Here is a 15,486-nt window from a genome sequence, read left to right as displayed (position 1 = left end):
AGAGGGAGAACAGGGAGGTATTAGTCACCTAATTTAGTGCACTGCTTGAAAGGGTTCCAGTATTACAGTGGTATATGCAATCATGAGAAGTATACTGGACATAACTTCCTATACCACCACCATTCAGTGGATGGAAAGTGTCAGTTTTCTGATCACCAATGTTCAGTTTTCTGAATGCAGTTTTCTTTTAGCAGAACCTTGTATTTTTTGAATGGTGGTGTGTAATTGAAGTTTGGGAGTGCTATCTGGGATACTTCAGAAAAACTGTATTTTGGTTAATCTCGATCTGTTATGCTAATACTGGAAAATCTGCACACGTAGCTCTTGCAGTTGAGGTTGGTGAATCCAAGGTGTGGAATTTGTTCTGGGCTCTCCAGGTCTCTCGGGTAGCTTGGAACTGGTCTAGCCGTGGGAAGACATGAAAAAGGACATCGGGATTTTAGCTAGAATACAGTGAGAATTCAATAAAAAAAAAGCAGAACACTGAAATGATGTTTTGAAGGTGACCATGGTTGCAGTGTTCTCATCCACTGGTGGTTTCATTGTCAGTTATGTCTAATCTTACATTTTTGTATTATAGACACAAGTAATCTTGAAAGTTAAATAGAAACCTAAACACTCTGGAATCTCCACATATTTCTGCTGTAAGTGGGTTTTTGCTCCTCCGGGGCTAATAGCTTTTATAAACATTGTCTAACAATGTTGCTTGACTTTTCCAAGAGTCTGGTACTTAAACTGTTGATCTCCTCAAATATTAAAAGGATGTAATGCCTAGCTCCAGAGGTGTTCATAAAGCAAAATGAAATCATTTGATGGAAGGTGCTAAGGAAGCTGGACTTTTAAAGCCTTTCCTCTTTAATTTTTATGGACTGTCTTAATTGACTTTAAAAGGCTTTTATGTACTTATGAATAGGCTAAGTAGAAATAGTCTTCTTTTTCCACATGCAAATAAGATACAGGGACAGCTTCTAACTTTATTTTAGAATATCTGATATAGGCTTTTCCCCTGTGAGAAGGGATTTTCAGCTAACAAAATCTAGTAAAGTAAGGATGTTAGATGTCTGCTAATGCTGAAAACCTGAGAAAAAACAAGTGTCTATGGTGGATAAAAGAATAGTACCCACAAAACATTTTGAGGTATTTATGATAGCAAGCTTTAAAAATAGTGGGAACCACAGCACTCAGTTGAGATGCTACACTGATTATTGGAGGGACAACTAAACTGCCTGAACAAATTGTACAGCCATGGAATACCGCTTTGTGTTGCAGCATCTTAAATTTAGAGGCTGCAGCGGAGTCAAATTCTGATCCCCCTGGGACCACTCTGATACAAATCTGTCTGCTTACATGGAACATGTAAGTTGAAGATGAATCTCTTTTCTGTCTCAAATTCTCCATATGCTTCTCAAACCAAAGACCTCTAGAAGCCTTGCTTTTCAGAGAATTTCTCAAGAGAGAACTATGTAAAGAAAAGAAAGAATATTTCATGATGCTCTGGCTTTTGCCTGGAACAGTGGGGTGCACTTACTCCTCAAGATGTCTCTCCCCAAACCTGGCATTTGGTGATACCAGATCTATTGTTGGCTCAAAGAGCAGTCCATGGCCTTCATCTTGTCTCTGTGTACTAGCCTCAGGGGAATGGGGGTTATGCTGTCTGTGAGAAGACAGGACCAGTCTCAGTTTGAAAACTACACCCAGATTCACCTTATTCCCATACCAGACAGGCTTTGCATTTTTATGTGTTTTTCATTTTAAAGAAATATTACTTTTGCTTCCAAATCATAACATGATAAAAAAGTCAGCCCTTCGCCCTCCCCCCCAAAAAACAAACCAAAACAGTTTCTTGTTTATTTAATGGACATTGAAATTCTTTTAAGTTGAAAACATGGAAGCAAAGAGCAAACTAAATTAAATTCTAGATTGTATTTAACAAGACGCCTTTCTAGCTGCTTTGCTTTTACTTAGTACTCTGGCACATCCTAACTGTGCAGTAGTATGCTGCGTGCATCTCTGAAGAGATTTGAGTAATTTTCTCTGTTCCACCTGCACCAGGCCTTTTTCTTTCAGCACAGATGGTATATTAATGGTTATCCTGAGGTTACTTTTGTTATTCAAACATTTCCTGGATTTTTCTGTTTCCTCCACCCCTCACCAATCCATTCGTTCCAAGTTCCTTACAACAGTTTATTTTATTTTACCTCCACTTTACTCCTTCCTGCCCACAGGACTGAATATGCTTTAGCACCTTCTCTGTGGAGCTGTTAGCACACTGGGATGGGGTATTAGACAATGGGTATTTGTGAATTTTATTATGTTTGGTTACATACTTATAGTAATAGAAGTATCATACAAAGCTTTTTTGCTTCATCACCGACATCACAGTAACAATGATGTTAGTGTGCTAAATCATGCAATAGACAAACAGATTACTAGCCATTTCAGTAATGGCTGGTTAACTGAAAACATCTACAAAGGGTCTGGAGGAGCAATACATAACACTGTAAGTAAGTTCTCAGATGTTGTTTTGTTGGCAGCATAAGTGTGCTCTGCAGAGGCCTTGAATAGGTTCAGAGTAGTTCACAGCTATAAGAAAAGACTACAGCTGGATCTCTATTAGTAACTGATCACTGTGCAATTAAGCTTAACCTCCTACCAGTGATGGTCCCCCAGCGGCAACTCTCTGAACATCAAATGAAGAGATTTTGAGCTAGAGCAAATGGTTAACAGCAGGATGAGGAACAATATTTGAAGGAAAAAGATAAGAAAACCCCCAAACATTTAAGAACCCATAATCTGTTTTAAGACTTTTAAAGAACATTGCATTGGAGGGGCAGATAGTATGTCTGTCTGTCATTAGAAGAGAGGAAGTAGGTAAATGTCACTTACTGAAGTGTATAAATACGTCAGGTATGGGGTGGGGGGGGGGCAGCGGGGGAGAGAAACAAAAGGAGAAAAGGGGGGGGAGAGAAACAGAAAGGAGAGTTCAAACTGTACGATTTTCGGTTCAAAACGTAGGAATTTTGGTTCAAAACAGAGAATTTTATAGTGAGAACTCTATTGTCTGGAAAGTTGAAATAAATTGTTAAACCACATGAAGTTTTGTGGGCCACTGATGAACAGTCTTAATGGGCTGAAGTCTCTGAAGGAAAACACTGAAGAAATTCGAGAAACAAATCATTGTGGACATAGTGACCACCTTGTTTCTGATGTAGTTTCCATAGTCTGTTGCTGGGATCCTTCCTGCTGTATTGTTACCTGGTTTAGGGCAGGATGAAAGGCTCTTTGACCTCGTATAGAAGAGAGCTGCCTGTCAGAGAGGTCCCTCTGGATGATGAATTCAGGTATTCTTGGCTAGTCTTCATTCAAATAAAGTCAACTCACATCAAAAAGCTGAGTTTCTGCTACACTCAGGTGTGTTTCATGGCATTCCATGCTCATTCTGCATTCAAAGACTAAAGAAAATAAGATTTCCTTGACAAACAGAATGGTCAAAGGATTTAATGGGTATTACTAAATAGTGGTTTCATTCAAATACCAGGTGAGGGGGAGTGAGGAGCTTCAGTTGGCCTTTGATCAGAGCTGTGCCAGAAAACTCTCTAGCCTTTTCCATTGATGACTATGGGATGTTATGACTGTGCTGGGTGCTGCTCAACAAACCACTGGCCCTCCCAGTTATGACTTGCAAGCAAAACCAATATTTTTTAAAATGAAAAACATATAATTCTTACAAGAAACAGAACAATTAGTCTGAAAAAGAATTGACACCTACGTTATTTGCTTTGAGTTTTGTGGTATCAGTGTTAGTCGATGAGGAAAACATTCCCCTTGTCAGAGGACTGTGCTCAGGGTGCTGGGTGTGCAATCATTGTAAGCAATAGCCTAGGAACATGGTCAACATAATCCAATTTATTTCTGCTGATTGCTTGGCAAACATTTTAAAATCATTACATTCAGTGCGGCTTCGCTATGCCCGATGAACAACCTGAGGAGGGCTTGCGGGCCGGCACTGCCGACCTGGGCCGCCTTTGCAGGGCGGCGTTGTGGCCAGGGCGGCGGCAGGCGCGGGCGGCTGGAGGCAGGGCACGGGCAGGAGGGAGCTCACTGACACACTTAAAAACAAATATAAAAAAATAACCTTCCGCCTTTCTCCTGCTCCTTGAAAACGGGGTGCTGAGGGGGGAAAAAAACAACCCAAAAAAGGAGAAAGCGAGGGAAACGGTGCCTGACGAGACGGGGACCCGCTGAGGACTCTGAGGCGAAGTTTCCCGCCGGTGGGAGGTGGCGCCCCGCCCCCTCAGGCAGCCGCCGCGGGGCGGCCCGGGACCGGGCTGCGGTGCCGCGTGTCGCCTGTTCCCGTACACCCCTCACGGGCCGCGGGTCCCACGCTGGAAACCCGGCTCCAACTTTTCAGGCGCGGTGCGGCACGGCTTGGCTCGGCACGGCGCGGGGCGGGGCGGGGCGGGGGAGGCCGGGCCGCGGCCGTGGAGGGCGGGCCCGCCCGTGGCGGCGCTGCCCCGGCGCGGCGGGGGAGGACGCGCGTCGCCACTTGCCCGCTCCTTCCCCGCCGCGGTGCCGTCGCAGGCCTTGCAAGCGCCCCCTTGTCTCCCTGCGCAGGCTGCGCTGCCGAGCGGGGACGGGCATGGGTGGGGATGGAGAGGGCGCCTGGCGCTGGTGATTCAGTGCCGGGGTCGGTAGCACAGCCCGGCCCCGGCGGCAGCGGGGTGAGCGCGCGCACGTGACGCCGGCTCCGGCGCCTCGGTGCCTCCACAAACAGCCGCGCACACACACAGGCACACACAGGCACACACACACACACACACACGCACACGCGTTGCCCTCGCCTACCTCCAGCCGCGCTCGCTCCCGCACGCTCCCTCTCGCACGCACCGCGCGAGCCGCCGCCAGGGCGAAGCTGTCGGCACACTCCGCGGCGGCAGCACCGGCGGCGGCGGCGATCGCGCAAGAGGCAAGAGTTCGCGAAGGCTGCTGCGTGCCTTCCCGAAGAGGTTTTGCGCCCAGAGGATGGCTGGCTGCGGGCTGTCGGAAGACGCTTGCTTCTCCTCCTTCTTTTACAACTACACCTCCTCCTGGGAGACCTCCTACAACCAGGTAAGCGGCGGCCGGTGCCGCGGGGCGCGCTCGCTGCCGCTGCTCCCGCCGGGCGCCTCGGGGGAGGCGGAGGTGGTGCCGGTGTGTGCGGGAAGGGTCTGGAAGTGTGCCTGTTCAGCGCGTGGGGGGCACTCGGGAAAGGAACGAGAGAAAAGGGCCTTTTCTCCGTGCGCCTTGCGGCCCCCTTCCCTCCGCCTCCACCCCTCCCGTGAGCAAGAGGAGCGGGAGGAGGGCCGAGGAGCGGGAGCCGTGCTGCGCCGAGCGCTGCGCGTTACGCGGGAGCAACTCGGAGCACCACAAGGCAACTCGAGCGAAGCGGCCCCGAGCCCCCCCTCGGCCGCGCTCGCCGCCGCCCCCGGCGCTCGGCGGGTCCCCGCTGAGGGCGGCCAGACGAGTTGGCCGAGGCGGGGGGAGCGGCGTGCGGCTGACGGGCTGGGAGCGACGGGGACTGGCTCCCGCCCGTGCCCCTCTCCCTCAGCAATGGCTGCATGTGCGTTCAGCCTCGTAATTTCGGATCCTGCCTAGGTGAAAATAGTTCGGCTTACCCGTCTCTCCTTCTGATTCCGCGCCCCCCCCCCCCCCGTACTTAACTTTGATGACTGTGCAATGCAGAGCGCGCAGCCGGGTAACGCCGGCCCCTGCGCCCGGGTCGGTCCCTCCCGCCCGCGCCGTGGCTCGGGCCGCGGGGGGCGGCAGCGGGGCGGTGGGGGAGAGCGGGGAGAAACCAGAAATCGCGCCTCGGAGGTAGAGAGCTATTCTGGGAGCCTCTAAAGCGTCTTTAATTAAATAACTGTTGTAGTCTGCTGCCCCCGCTGCTTGTCTGGTGAAAGTCTACAGGCAACTGTCATTTATAAACTACATCGGTGTGTGTGCGTGCGTGTGGAAGGGGGTTGCTGGTGCCGGCGTGACAGGAAAAGTTGGGCAGCGGGCGGCAGCGGGCTGCGACCCGGGGGAAAGGCACCGCCGCGCTGTGGAGGCGGCGGAGACCCGCCCGCGGCCCCCCAGGCGGCCCGGGGCTCGGGGGGGGCGGGGGTCGCCTCCCGGTCCCTCCTGCGGGGAGCAGTGCCCGCTAAGCTCACGGAAGGCCCCGCAGCACCGGTGTCCAGGACACTGACATCCCCAAAGTAGCAGTCGCCAGTTTGAGGTTACCCCTCACAACGAGCGGTCGAGAAGCCGCGCCTCCGCCCTGCCTCCAGGAGTTAACGGCGCCGAGCGGCGGGGAGCGGCGCCCCGCCGGCAGCGGGGCCGGGGGTCGGGCCGTCGCGGCGGGACACCGGAGCCCTGGCAGCCGGGTGGCCCCTGGCAGCCGGGTGGCCCCCGGCAGCACCGAATAAATAAATACTGATCTCTGGTGGCCCGGGTGCGAGCGGGTACTTGCCGGGCCCACCTCGGAAGGCACCGCACCTCGTGCTGGGTGAAGCCGCCTGCCGAGTTTGCGCCCCAGTCGTGGGGGGAGGCTTCCTAGCGGGGAGCGAGCCAGGCTCGCTTGCGCTGAGGAGGGGGGCGGAGGGTCCGTGCGGGGAGCAGAGGCACGTATCGAGCCCCGAGCCGCCGCTCAGTGCTCTCCCGAGCGCGCCGGAGCGCCTCTGGCGCGATGAAGTCGTCAGGTGCCGCCGGCGGCCCCGCGCCGGGAGGGGCAGGTGCGCGGGTGGCGGCCGCCGGCAGTGCGGTGCTGGCGGGGCCGGGCCGGGCAGCGGCTGGGAGCCGCCGGGGGGCCGCCCGCATTCACGGAGCCGCTCCCCAGCGGCACGGCGCGCCCGGCTGCCCGGCGGTGGCTGCGGCTCAAGTTTGCTCCGCGCTTACGGCGCGGGGTGGCTGCCCGGCCGGTGCTGCTGGGCCCGCCGCGCTCCGTGCGCACCGGCTGCACGCACCGCTGCCGGTGCGTTTGCATGAGCACAGAACGCACGTTACCCTGCGGAATACCGAGTCCGCGCAAGTAACTGGGATTTTAGAAAGGCTTATGGCTGGTATAAAAGGCAGGCTTTTTTTTTCTTTTTTTTTTTTTTCTTTCTCTTCTTCCCCCCTCTATGAGGACTCCTTTGAAACCATCGGAGGAGGAAAATGGTTAGGAACGCAGACAATAAAATCAGGTTTAAACCAGTTCCTTTATCTAAAGTTAGTTTCATTCTGTAGCGAAACAGTTGTATGAAAGAATGGCATTGTGAAATGATAGGTTCCCTTACATTGCTTTTCAGGAGAGAAGCCCGTATCACAATGGAAGCAGGAAGAATTACTGACAAATCCAGAGTTGATCTGTACTAAATACCAATGTTGAACTGTATCTGAGGGAAAACGGGGGAGGCAATTCAGGATGCAGAAGGTCTATTTATAGAAGGACTATATAAACTGTAGGATATATACACAAAGTTGAATTAAATATGCATGATTAGAAAAGGAGTTTGGAAGAAGGTGTAATCATTATATAGCATTACAATGGGAACAGATGAACTTGCAAGACCTTCCAGGGTAAAGATGAGAAGAATTTTTAAGATACGTATTCTTTCTGGTGCTCAAGGCTCCTTTCTATTTTCATCTTTTGCGTATTACGTTAGCATTTGCATCAGTCAAATTCACCAGCCGAGGATTAGCAGTAGATGTTAGTCTGAATATGAAATCAAAATGAATATGGGATTTTGCTGCAAATAGATTTTTCTTACAAGTTTTAACACTTAAAAAGGCAGAGTTGGCTTAAATTTGACAGTCAGCCATATTTGTGTGTGTGTTTTTACCTGAATTGCATCCAGGGGAAAAAAAAAAAAAAGCTTGCAAACCATTTCTTCTTGCTAAATATAGCAACGTAGCTGAAATAGAATTTGTTTTGTATACTCTGTTTAAAACAATACAGCAAACAGAAAAACTTTGAAACAAAGTGCTGAGATGAGAAGATGGGTTGACTACCGGAAAAATAGGTTTTTTATTCCTAGATCAATATGATGCACTCTCAACATCTAGTATGAGGTAAAAGGATCCCTTGTATAGTATCAGTAGCGGTTCAGCCATAGCTTACTAAAAGAATCTTTTCCTGCCTTCTCAAGAATTTAATGAGAGTATAGGTAATCAAAATAAGACTTAGTAATGGAACCAGTCAGGTTAAAGAGAACAGTGATTTCTTCTAGAAGCATAAAATACTATCTGACAGTTTTGAAAGCAGAGGTAGAAGATTTGCTTTATAATGCAGGAAGGTTGAGAGATACATTTGAACTTTTATATTTTTGATGCATTATTGCAGTTCATTTTTAAGCACAAGATCATATGTGTGGTTTGTTGGTAATATTCTTGGAAGGAGCTTTTTCCATTGTATATTAAATTCCAAAGTGCATCAGAGGAAAGCTTGTATTGGAAAAATGATGCCTGGAAACTTTATGAAGTCTGTTTTGAATCAGTTTCTGAGGCAGTCTTCTAGAGAGTAAGGCTCTATATAAATAAGACTTTTTATTACTAAGGAGAACTCCGAGAAGACTGACCATTCTCCTGAAGTTTGCTGTCTTTTTTTGCAGTTATTTTAGTACAGGGACTTAAGCATTATGCTAAATTCTAGACTAGATAAACTTGTAGACTTAAATCCTGACAACTATGAATTGTTGTTGCAGCAACTTACCTGCATTGTCTTGCCAATGTGTGTAAACCTGAGGCAGAGGAATATCCAGAAGATTTCCTGTTGATTCATTCTGTGATCTGCATTTTTAGACTGTCAACAAATATTCTACTTTTAGTTCTTTATTTTGTGAATATGTGTTTGCCGGAAATGTCCTGAGTGTATCCTCTGGCTTACTGAAATTCTCTTTACATCTGTTCCTTAATTAGTAGTCATGAGGAAAGAACAGCTATTTCTAAGTACTGCAAAGAGGGTATTCAGCCTTGCAAGAGCAGTAATATTCTTGGGCATAACCTGTCCATGCTGAACTGGCAGCATTATTTGTATTAATTATTTTTCACTCTCTAGTCCAGAACTGGATACGTTGTTGTGTTACTAATCTATATGGTTGGGAAATGCTTGAAAGCAATTTGAAATGTAGTCCGTGAATGAAATCCTATGATTAAGGTATACCTATCTGGATGCTTATTTTAATTTGACCTCAAGAAAATCCCTGCAGTGTAGAAGTAACATGAGAGTATGCTGCCTGATCATGGCCATTGTTTCAGAGATTTTTTTTTTTTTTCTCCCTGCAACACTCAGCTGAGGTCTTGTTACCTGGCATCATCTCTTTGTCCTGTGTTTTCAAACATGGCAGTACATTCATGGTATTCTGTGGATATAAGCACGTCGGTGAAAGATTAAGCTAAGAGCCAACTTTGTGGCTTGGCTCTTTGTCTTTATGTATGCCCCAGGGACAGAAGTACCCCAATGCAGTCAGAGCTTTCTGCCAGTATTTTTGGGGAGCTGGACTGTGTAGTATATTGCTTCTACGCATCTTCTTCTTCTAACTAGAGTAAGTCCAATGGCCGTTTCAGTTTGGCCCACAGCCGGTGAGACTTTTTAACTTATTTTTGTTCCCATCACTTCTGGATATTTTTTGTTGTTGGTTTTTTAGTTATTTGAATAGTAGAACTTGGAGTCTCTGCAGGTTTGGAAATATGCTGGATGAGTTTGTGTTAATGCACTGCACATGTATAGCATTTACTAAGTATGTGTGTGAGAATGTTGAATGAGAGACCCTATAGCGATCTGCACAAGATTGGGCAGTGCACTTCATGATTTTTGTAGACTTTTTTTTTTTTTAATGGAAAAAGACTCGGTTGGTTGTTCTACCTTATTTGGCTGTGAAAACCACTGGAATAAAACCATTATTCAGCTTCAGCTATATTTTAACAAAGCTTGTGACATCTCTGAAAATTAAAAGGACACTGTCAATACTAAATTAGTTGAGAAAAAACATCAATCCTGGTTTAGTATTAACATAAAATACTTGGTAATTAAAAAACCCCAGTTAATCCTGGATTTGAATCTTTCCTGACTTTTCTATACTCAAGGGGTATTGTATGCTGGCACACAAAGCTGTGAAAATGGAACATAGCAAAAATGAAAGTGAAACTGAAGAGACCTCTTTTCTTAGCATCCCAGCAAGAGATACACAGAAGGATAATGAGGAGGATGTAGTTTAATAAAATAGGTAATAGACTAAAAAAAAGTTAAACATGATTCTCTTTCTTTCAGAGATTAATATTGTATTTGATCATTCAACACAGTAACTTTGAGAAGTGTTTTCTGATGACAGTCTCATGTGGCAAAAAAAGCACAGTTTAAACTGGGTACACACCATCTCCTCGTGCCCCAGGGCAAAACAGCTAAATAGTGGTACAGTAGAGCACAGTAAGTGTGAATTTAAATCGCATGCAGAAAATGGGCAAGATGTTATTTTTGTGTCTTAGTTTAGAAGAAAAGTCCATGTGTAAGTTGTAAGTTACAGTTATGGCTGCGATGAACTAAGGCATTTTAGTGCTTTATACATAAGACGGGATTTTCAAAAATACAGTTGTGTTCAGGCAAAAATGTCAGTAGTTCTAGCAATGTGTTCTGTAGGAAGAGGGCAGGGAGTTCTTAGCTGGTCAAATGTTCATGTGGTCTAAGCAGAAATGTAAAAGTGCAGGGTTTGCATTGGAATGAGAATGGGGTCATCCACCCTTTGTACTCATCATCAGGGAAGCAGAACCTTCTTCCAGAGAGACCATAGGAAATCAATGAGTACACTTTGCTAGTGTAGAGATAAATGTGTACTGCAGAAGGGTATTAAATATAAAAGGGCAGCAGTAAAATGATTTACTACATGAAGCAGTGGAACTTTCTGTTGGTCACCTAAAAGGCAATTTTCAATTTTTGATTACATAATTGTATTTTTTTAATACTAATAACTGAAAAAAGCTGGCAAATCTGCTATTTTACAGGGATTTGAGGTACATAATGTAAGCTAGGAGAGGCTTGTTTACAAATGGCAGTTTATTTACAAATATATGCATGTTAAAAAAATCTGGCATTTATCATTTAGATTATTATAATCTGATCTAATTTACCAAAAGTTAATGGTCTTTTAAATGTTTTTTCCTGAGGCAGTGTGGATGCTTGCGATCCAGTTTGTCTCGCCATGACCAGAAGGTATCACTGAGGGATACCAGCACAACGGATGCACGTAGGAGAGAACCTGACGTACATTTAGGTGTAGAGGCTTAATGAAACGTGGAAGAGCAGGTGCACAGTCCTAATGTGTCGTGGTTTTTTCATTTCCTCTGATGTGTCTGTTTGCTGTGCGAGCATATCTCCTTGTACATTTAAAACCTATAGGACTGTAAAATTGCTAAAAAGGACAGAAACCCAGTAATTTTACAGCGTTTTTTTTTCTTAGACTGTGTTGTCTATAAGTGGCAATTGAGATTCCTCTTCTGCTAAGTAGTCGTGTGTTACTGTCTCTACTCCAAAGGTAAAATTAAGGTGAAGAGAGATTAGTAGCCGAGTGACCCTTGCGCTGGATGTAGTACTTGTGACACTGTGGTCCTAATTTTGGAAGGAGAAATTGGGCACTCCTGGTTTCATATGAATTCACTGGGACCTGAAATGATGTGTCTACACTAGCACTTTTCTTGGGAGCAGGAGCATGCCGCATTCATCCTGACTCTGCTGGGCTTTGGTTAGCGTTGTAGATTGGATTTGTTGCAAACAAACGGAATTCCTTTTGGATAGCACTGAACTGGGAGATGTGTTCCAGGAATACCCTTAGTGCATTTGAGCTACAAATAGGCATTCAACTGATGAGATGAGACCAGAGCTAGGATGAAGTTAAATAATCAAACAAAGTGCACCTTAAAGTGCGTGGTACAGAGGGTATAGTGTAGATGTCAGGTCCTCAGCGTCAGCTGTCTGGCTCTTCTGGTCTTACATTTAGTTCTGTATTGCTTGCTTGTGTATTGTAGACAGCCTCTGCACGTAGTTGAGTTTACCTAGCAGAGAGCGCATGAAAGCCTGTATTTGAGAAGCTGGTTGGAGACTCCTGGGTAGAACGGTCACCTGACATACATCCTTGTTTTGCAATCATAGGACCATTATTCTTTCCCTCAAAAGGGGTTAGTTTGTGTTGGCATGAGGAGAAAAGGTTTGTTTGATCACTTGTAATATAACACATGAGTGAGTAAGAGGCACTGGTACTTTGGCTCACAAAAGCCCTCCACATTTTTAACCCATTTTATTATTTGCAAGAGCAATTTAGTTCCTAATGTTAACAATGAGTGATTATGATTCTGTACTTCCGTTTACAGCATAAATTAGCATTTTGTTTTCCATTACAGCTTTTGAATGAGGAATTATAATGTATAATTTGCTGCAAATAGATGTTATCATCTCTTTGGATGTGAACAACGACATAAACTTGAGGAAATGATAAAAATGGAATCAATTACTTCTCAAATGGAAGCAGTTTACAAACCTTCACATACAAAATGGCAATAGTAGCTGGTTATTGTAACAAATAATTAGTTTTTTTTAAAACAACATTTATTGAATTCCATTGACAATTTAGTAATTGTTTATAGAATATTTAACCGTCCCCCTCACAAAATATGTGCCACATAATATATGCATTTTTTAAAGCTGCAGATTGCCTCTGTAGTCCTTGTCTGAAGCTTTACTCATGTATATTCACCTGTATAAATGTTCCAGAAGGGGGGCACTGAGCTACAAATCACGCTGATGATGACGATGATTAGAGAGCTTCACAGTATTCTGGAATTAGTAGATCAAGACTGAAATTGTAGAGGAGAGAAGAATGAAAAGTATGTGGTTTAGGCTGTATCCGAAGCCTGCTGAAGTTGGTGTGAATTCTTCTGACACTTTTGAACTTGTGATTAAACTGATGAACCTGTGGTCCTGGTTATTAGAAGGATACAGAAGAGGAAGGGACATTATTACAGTTTCTTGAATGAGTGAGTGCTGTAAGTCTGTACTGGAGGGGGGAGGTAATATCTTGTGCTTTAATGAGTTTACTAGTTTAAATTTCACAAAACAAGTTTTCACTGTCAGTTGCTATGGTATGTTTCTGTGTTATACAGTTATTCATGCTTGGAAAAATACCAGTCCACAGCCAAAACGAATGTGAGAAACAGTCCAGAATCCTACTCATTTTCTTCCCCTTGCAGAACTTGCTTCATATCACTAAAGGACATAATCCAAGCAACATATCCAACCCCTTCCTTTCAAGGAGTCTGTCTGAATTCTGATGATTTTCTACATACTGGTTTGCATGTATGTTTATTTCTGATCCCCTAAAGCTTTGACCATAAAGCCACCACCTATATCACCTCCTGTCAACCTGAATTCAGCCTTTTTCTCAGTCTTCCCTGGTAATCCCATTGCATCCATTGATTCTTGGTTGCCCCCACCTTCTGTCCCCACCAAATCAAAGCCCATACTTTGCCTCATTTAGGGCTTTTGACTTTAAATTTCTTGTTGTCCTTTTAAAATCTTTGCATAATTTATCTTTTCTGTTTCCTGTTTTTGCACCATCTCTTTCTGTTTACAACAGATGCTAGATTTGATGCTTTCTGGGTTGCTTCTCCGGACCAGCACTTGTTTGCTATCCCCGTACTTTTGCCTTTTACTTGGTGAAAACATGAACCCATGTGGAAAGATCATGTAAGCTTTCTTCTCCCGGTCTCTTGAAACCACTTGTTGCCTAATTATTAAAAATTGATAAACTCACTTGTGTCTGGAAGACCATGGAACAAGCTGACCAAAACCCAGTCGTCACCCTGAATGTTGCATTTCACTGTATTTGTCTGTTACTTTTTACTCTAGGTTGGTATCTGCTGCTATACGTTGATCTGTCTGTAGGTCAGATAGTAACTTTTTATTCTTCTAATAATGAAAAAAATATAATGATATCTTTTCTTATTTGCTCCACTAACAAACATTACAAGTCAGGTAATAAAGAGGGGAAAAAATGATAGAATGGGAATAGCATATCTAGCAATTCAGCGTGCTGTATTCAGCCTTAGTCGTCTTTTGAGACCATGGAACCAGTTGCTTAGGATGGAACTTTCTTGTAATTTTATTTTTGAGTCAGCTCTTCATTGTGGAAATTCACTTGTTTTCTCATTTTGACTAAAAGTCTTGTTTGTTTGGCTATTTTACTTTCTGAACAAACTGTCTTGGACTGTGACAGGAGGTGAATGTTGTATGAATATGAGTCTATTTGCGATGAGGATTTTTGAAGCTTAAAATGGGCGTCTGTTTGTAGTAATTATTCCTGAAGGGTTGCTGGAACTTGGTTTTAGAAATGTTTCTGTGGCTTCATAAAACATATCCACAGTCGTCATGTGGTCCCTGGGCTGAGCAATTCACAATGTCAGAGGTGTATTTGGATTGCAAAAACTCAGTCTAAGGAGGTAACTCACTTCAGATGCTTGTTTTCAAGGTGTTTTTTTTTTTCTGAAGTCCAACAGTATATTGTGACTTGATGTATCTGGTAAACTTTTGTCTTTTTATTCATGAAGCTTCTTACTATATTTTGTCTGCTGTCTCTATATGCTCATAGTTTGCTTAGGCCTGGATCCAACAGACCACTTAATTGCTCAACTGTAAACACTTGAAGTCAAGGGAGCTACTTACAATTTTAAAATGAGTGTGTGGTGTGCTGGATTGGGGCCTTAGCTATATCTTAAGGACAGGGAACTTTTCTTTCCTTTTTGTTTGTCAAGTACTTCCCATACTTCAGTACATTAGGAATATTGATGGTAATTATGGCAGTGGGAGCAAGAAAGCAATGAGGAGATCAAGGAAACTTGGTAATGTTTACAGTATTGTTCATTGGCAGTTCAGTGTCTTTCTTTGTTAAATGGATTTCCAAATAGAAGATGATTCCTCTTCTCCGAAGCAAAAAGCCTTGTGATGAAATGAATAGGTAGTGCGTTAAAATGCAAAATTACGTGCAGTGACAGAAAGCCATGCATGAAAGATACTTAAGGACGGGAAACTCCTTTTGGATCATAAGCAAGGTTTAAAAAAAGAAAAAAAAAAAGATGGCTGAAAACATGCAATGGTAAAAAAAGAAAGATTGTAAGTAGGACATGCACACACTTAAATATTTAAGCCATGTGAAACAATGAGTAAATGAACTACTGACCAAATAAATTAACACAACAAAGGTAAGGTTGCACTTCTAGCCTTTTTTATTTTCATCCAAAAGACTGTTAATTGCTGGAGGATTAAAATAATTCATATTCAAGGATAGAAAGTGATAAGTGTGCAGCTTGGATGCTCCAGCTATACAAGAAACCGTGAAAGGAATACTTTTCTCTTGGTGTGATGTCAAAGCCAAAAGAAAGGGGGGGGGGGGCAGGAAAGGAGGGGGTTGTGGCTCTTTGATGTCACTTTCAGAATAAAAATAATGCTGT

General features: G+C 44.5%; 1 protein-coding gene across 1 annotated transcript in view; it reads left to right on the top strand.

The window, feature by feature from the left end:
- Positions 1-4,826: 4,826 nt before the first annotated feature.
- PPARGC1A (PPARG coactivator 1 alpha) overlaps positions 4,827-15,486 on the top strand; it is a 373,145-nt gene continuing 362,485 nt past the window's right edge. The window contains 1 exon segment of the mRNA XM_037390465.1: positions 4,827-5,109. Within this exon segment, the coding sequence (XP_037246362.1) occupies positions 5,023-5,109 (87 nt within the window). The 5' untranslated portion in view covers positions 4,827-5,022.

Source organism: Falco rusticolus, chromosome 1, assembly GCF_015220075.1.
Source record: "Falco rusticolus isolate bFalRus1 chromosome 1, bFalRus1.pri, whole genome shotgun sequence".
In the NCBI taxonomy this organism is placed as follows: Eukaryota; Metazoa; Chordata; class Aves; order Falconiformes; family Falconidae; genus Falco; species Falco rusticolus.
The sequence above is the reverse complement of the archived record's forward strand: the minus strand, read 5'-3'. Positions and strand labels throughout refer to the sequence as shown.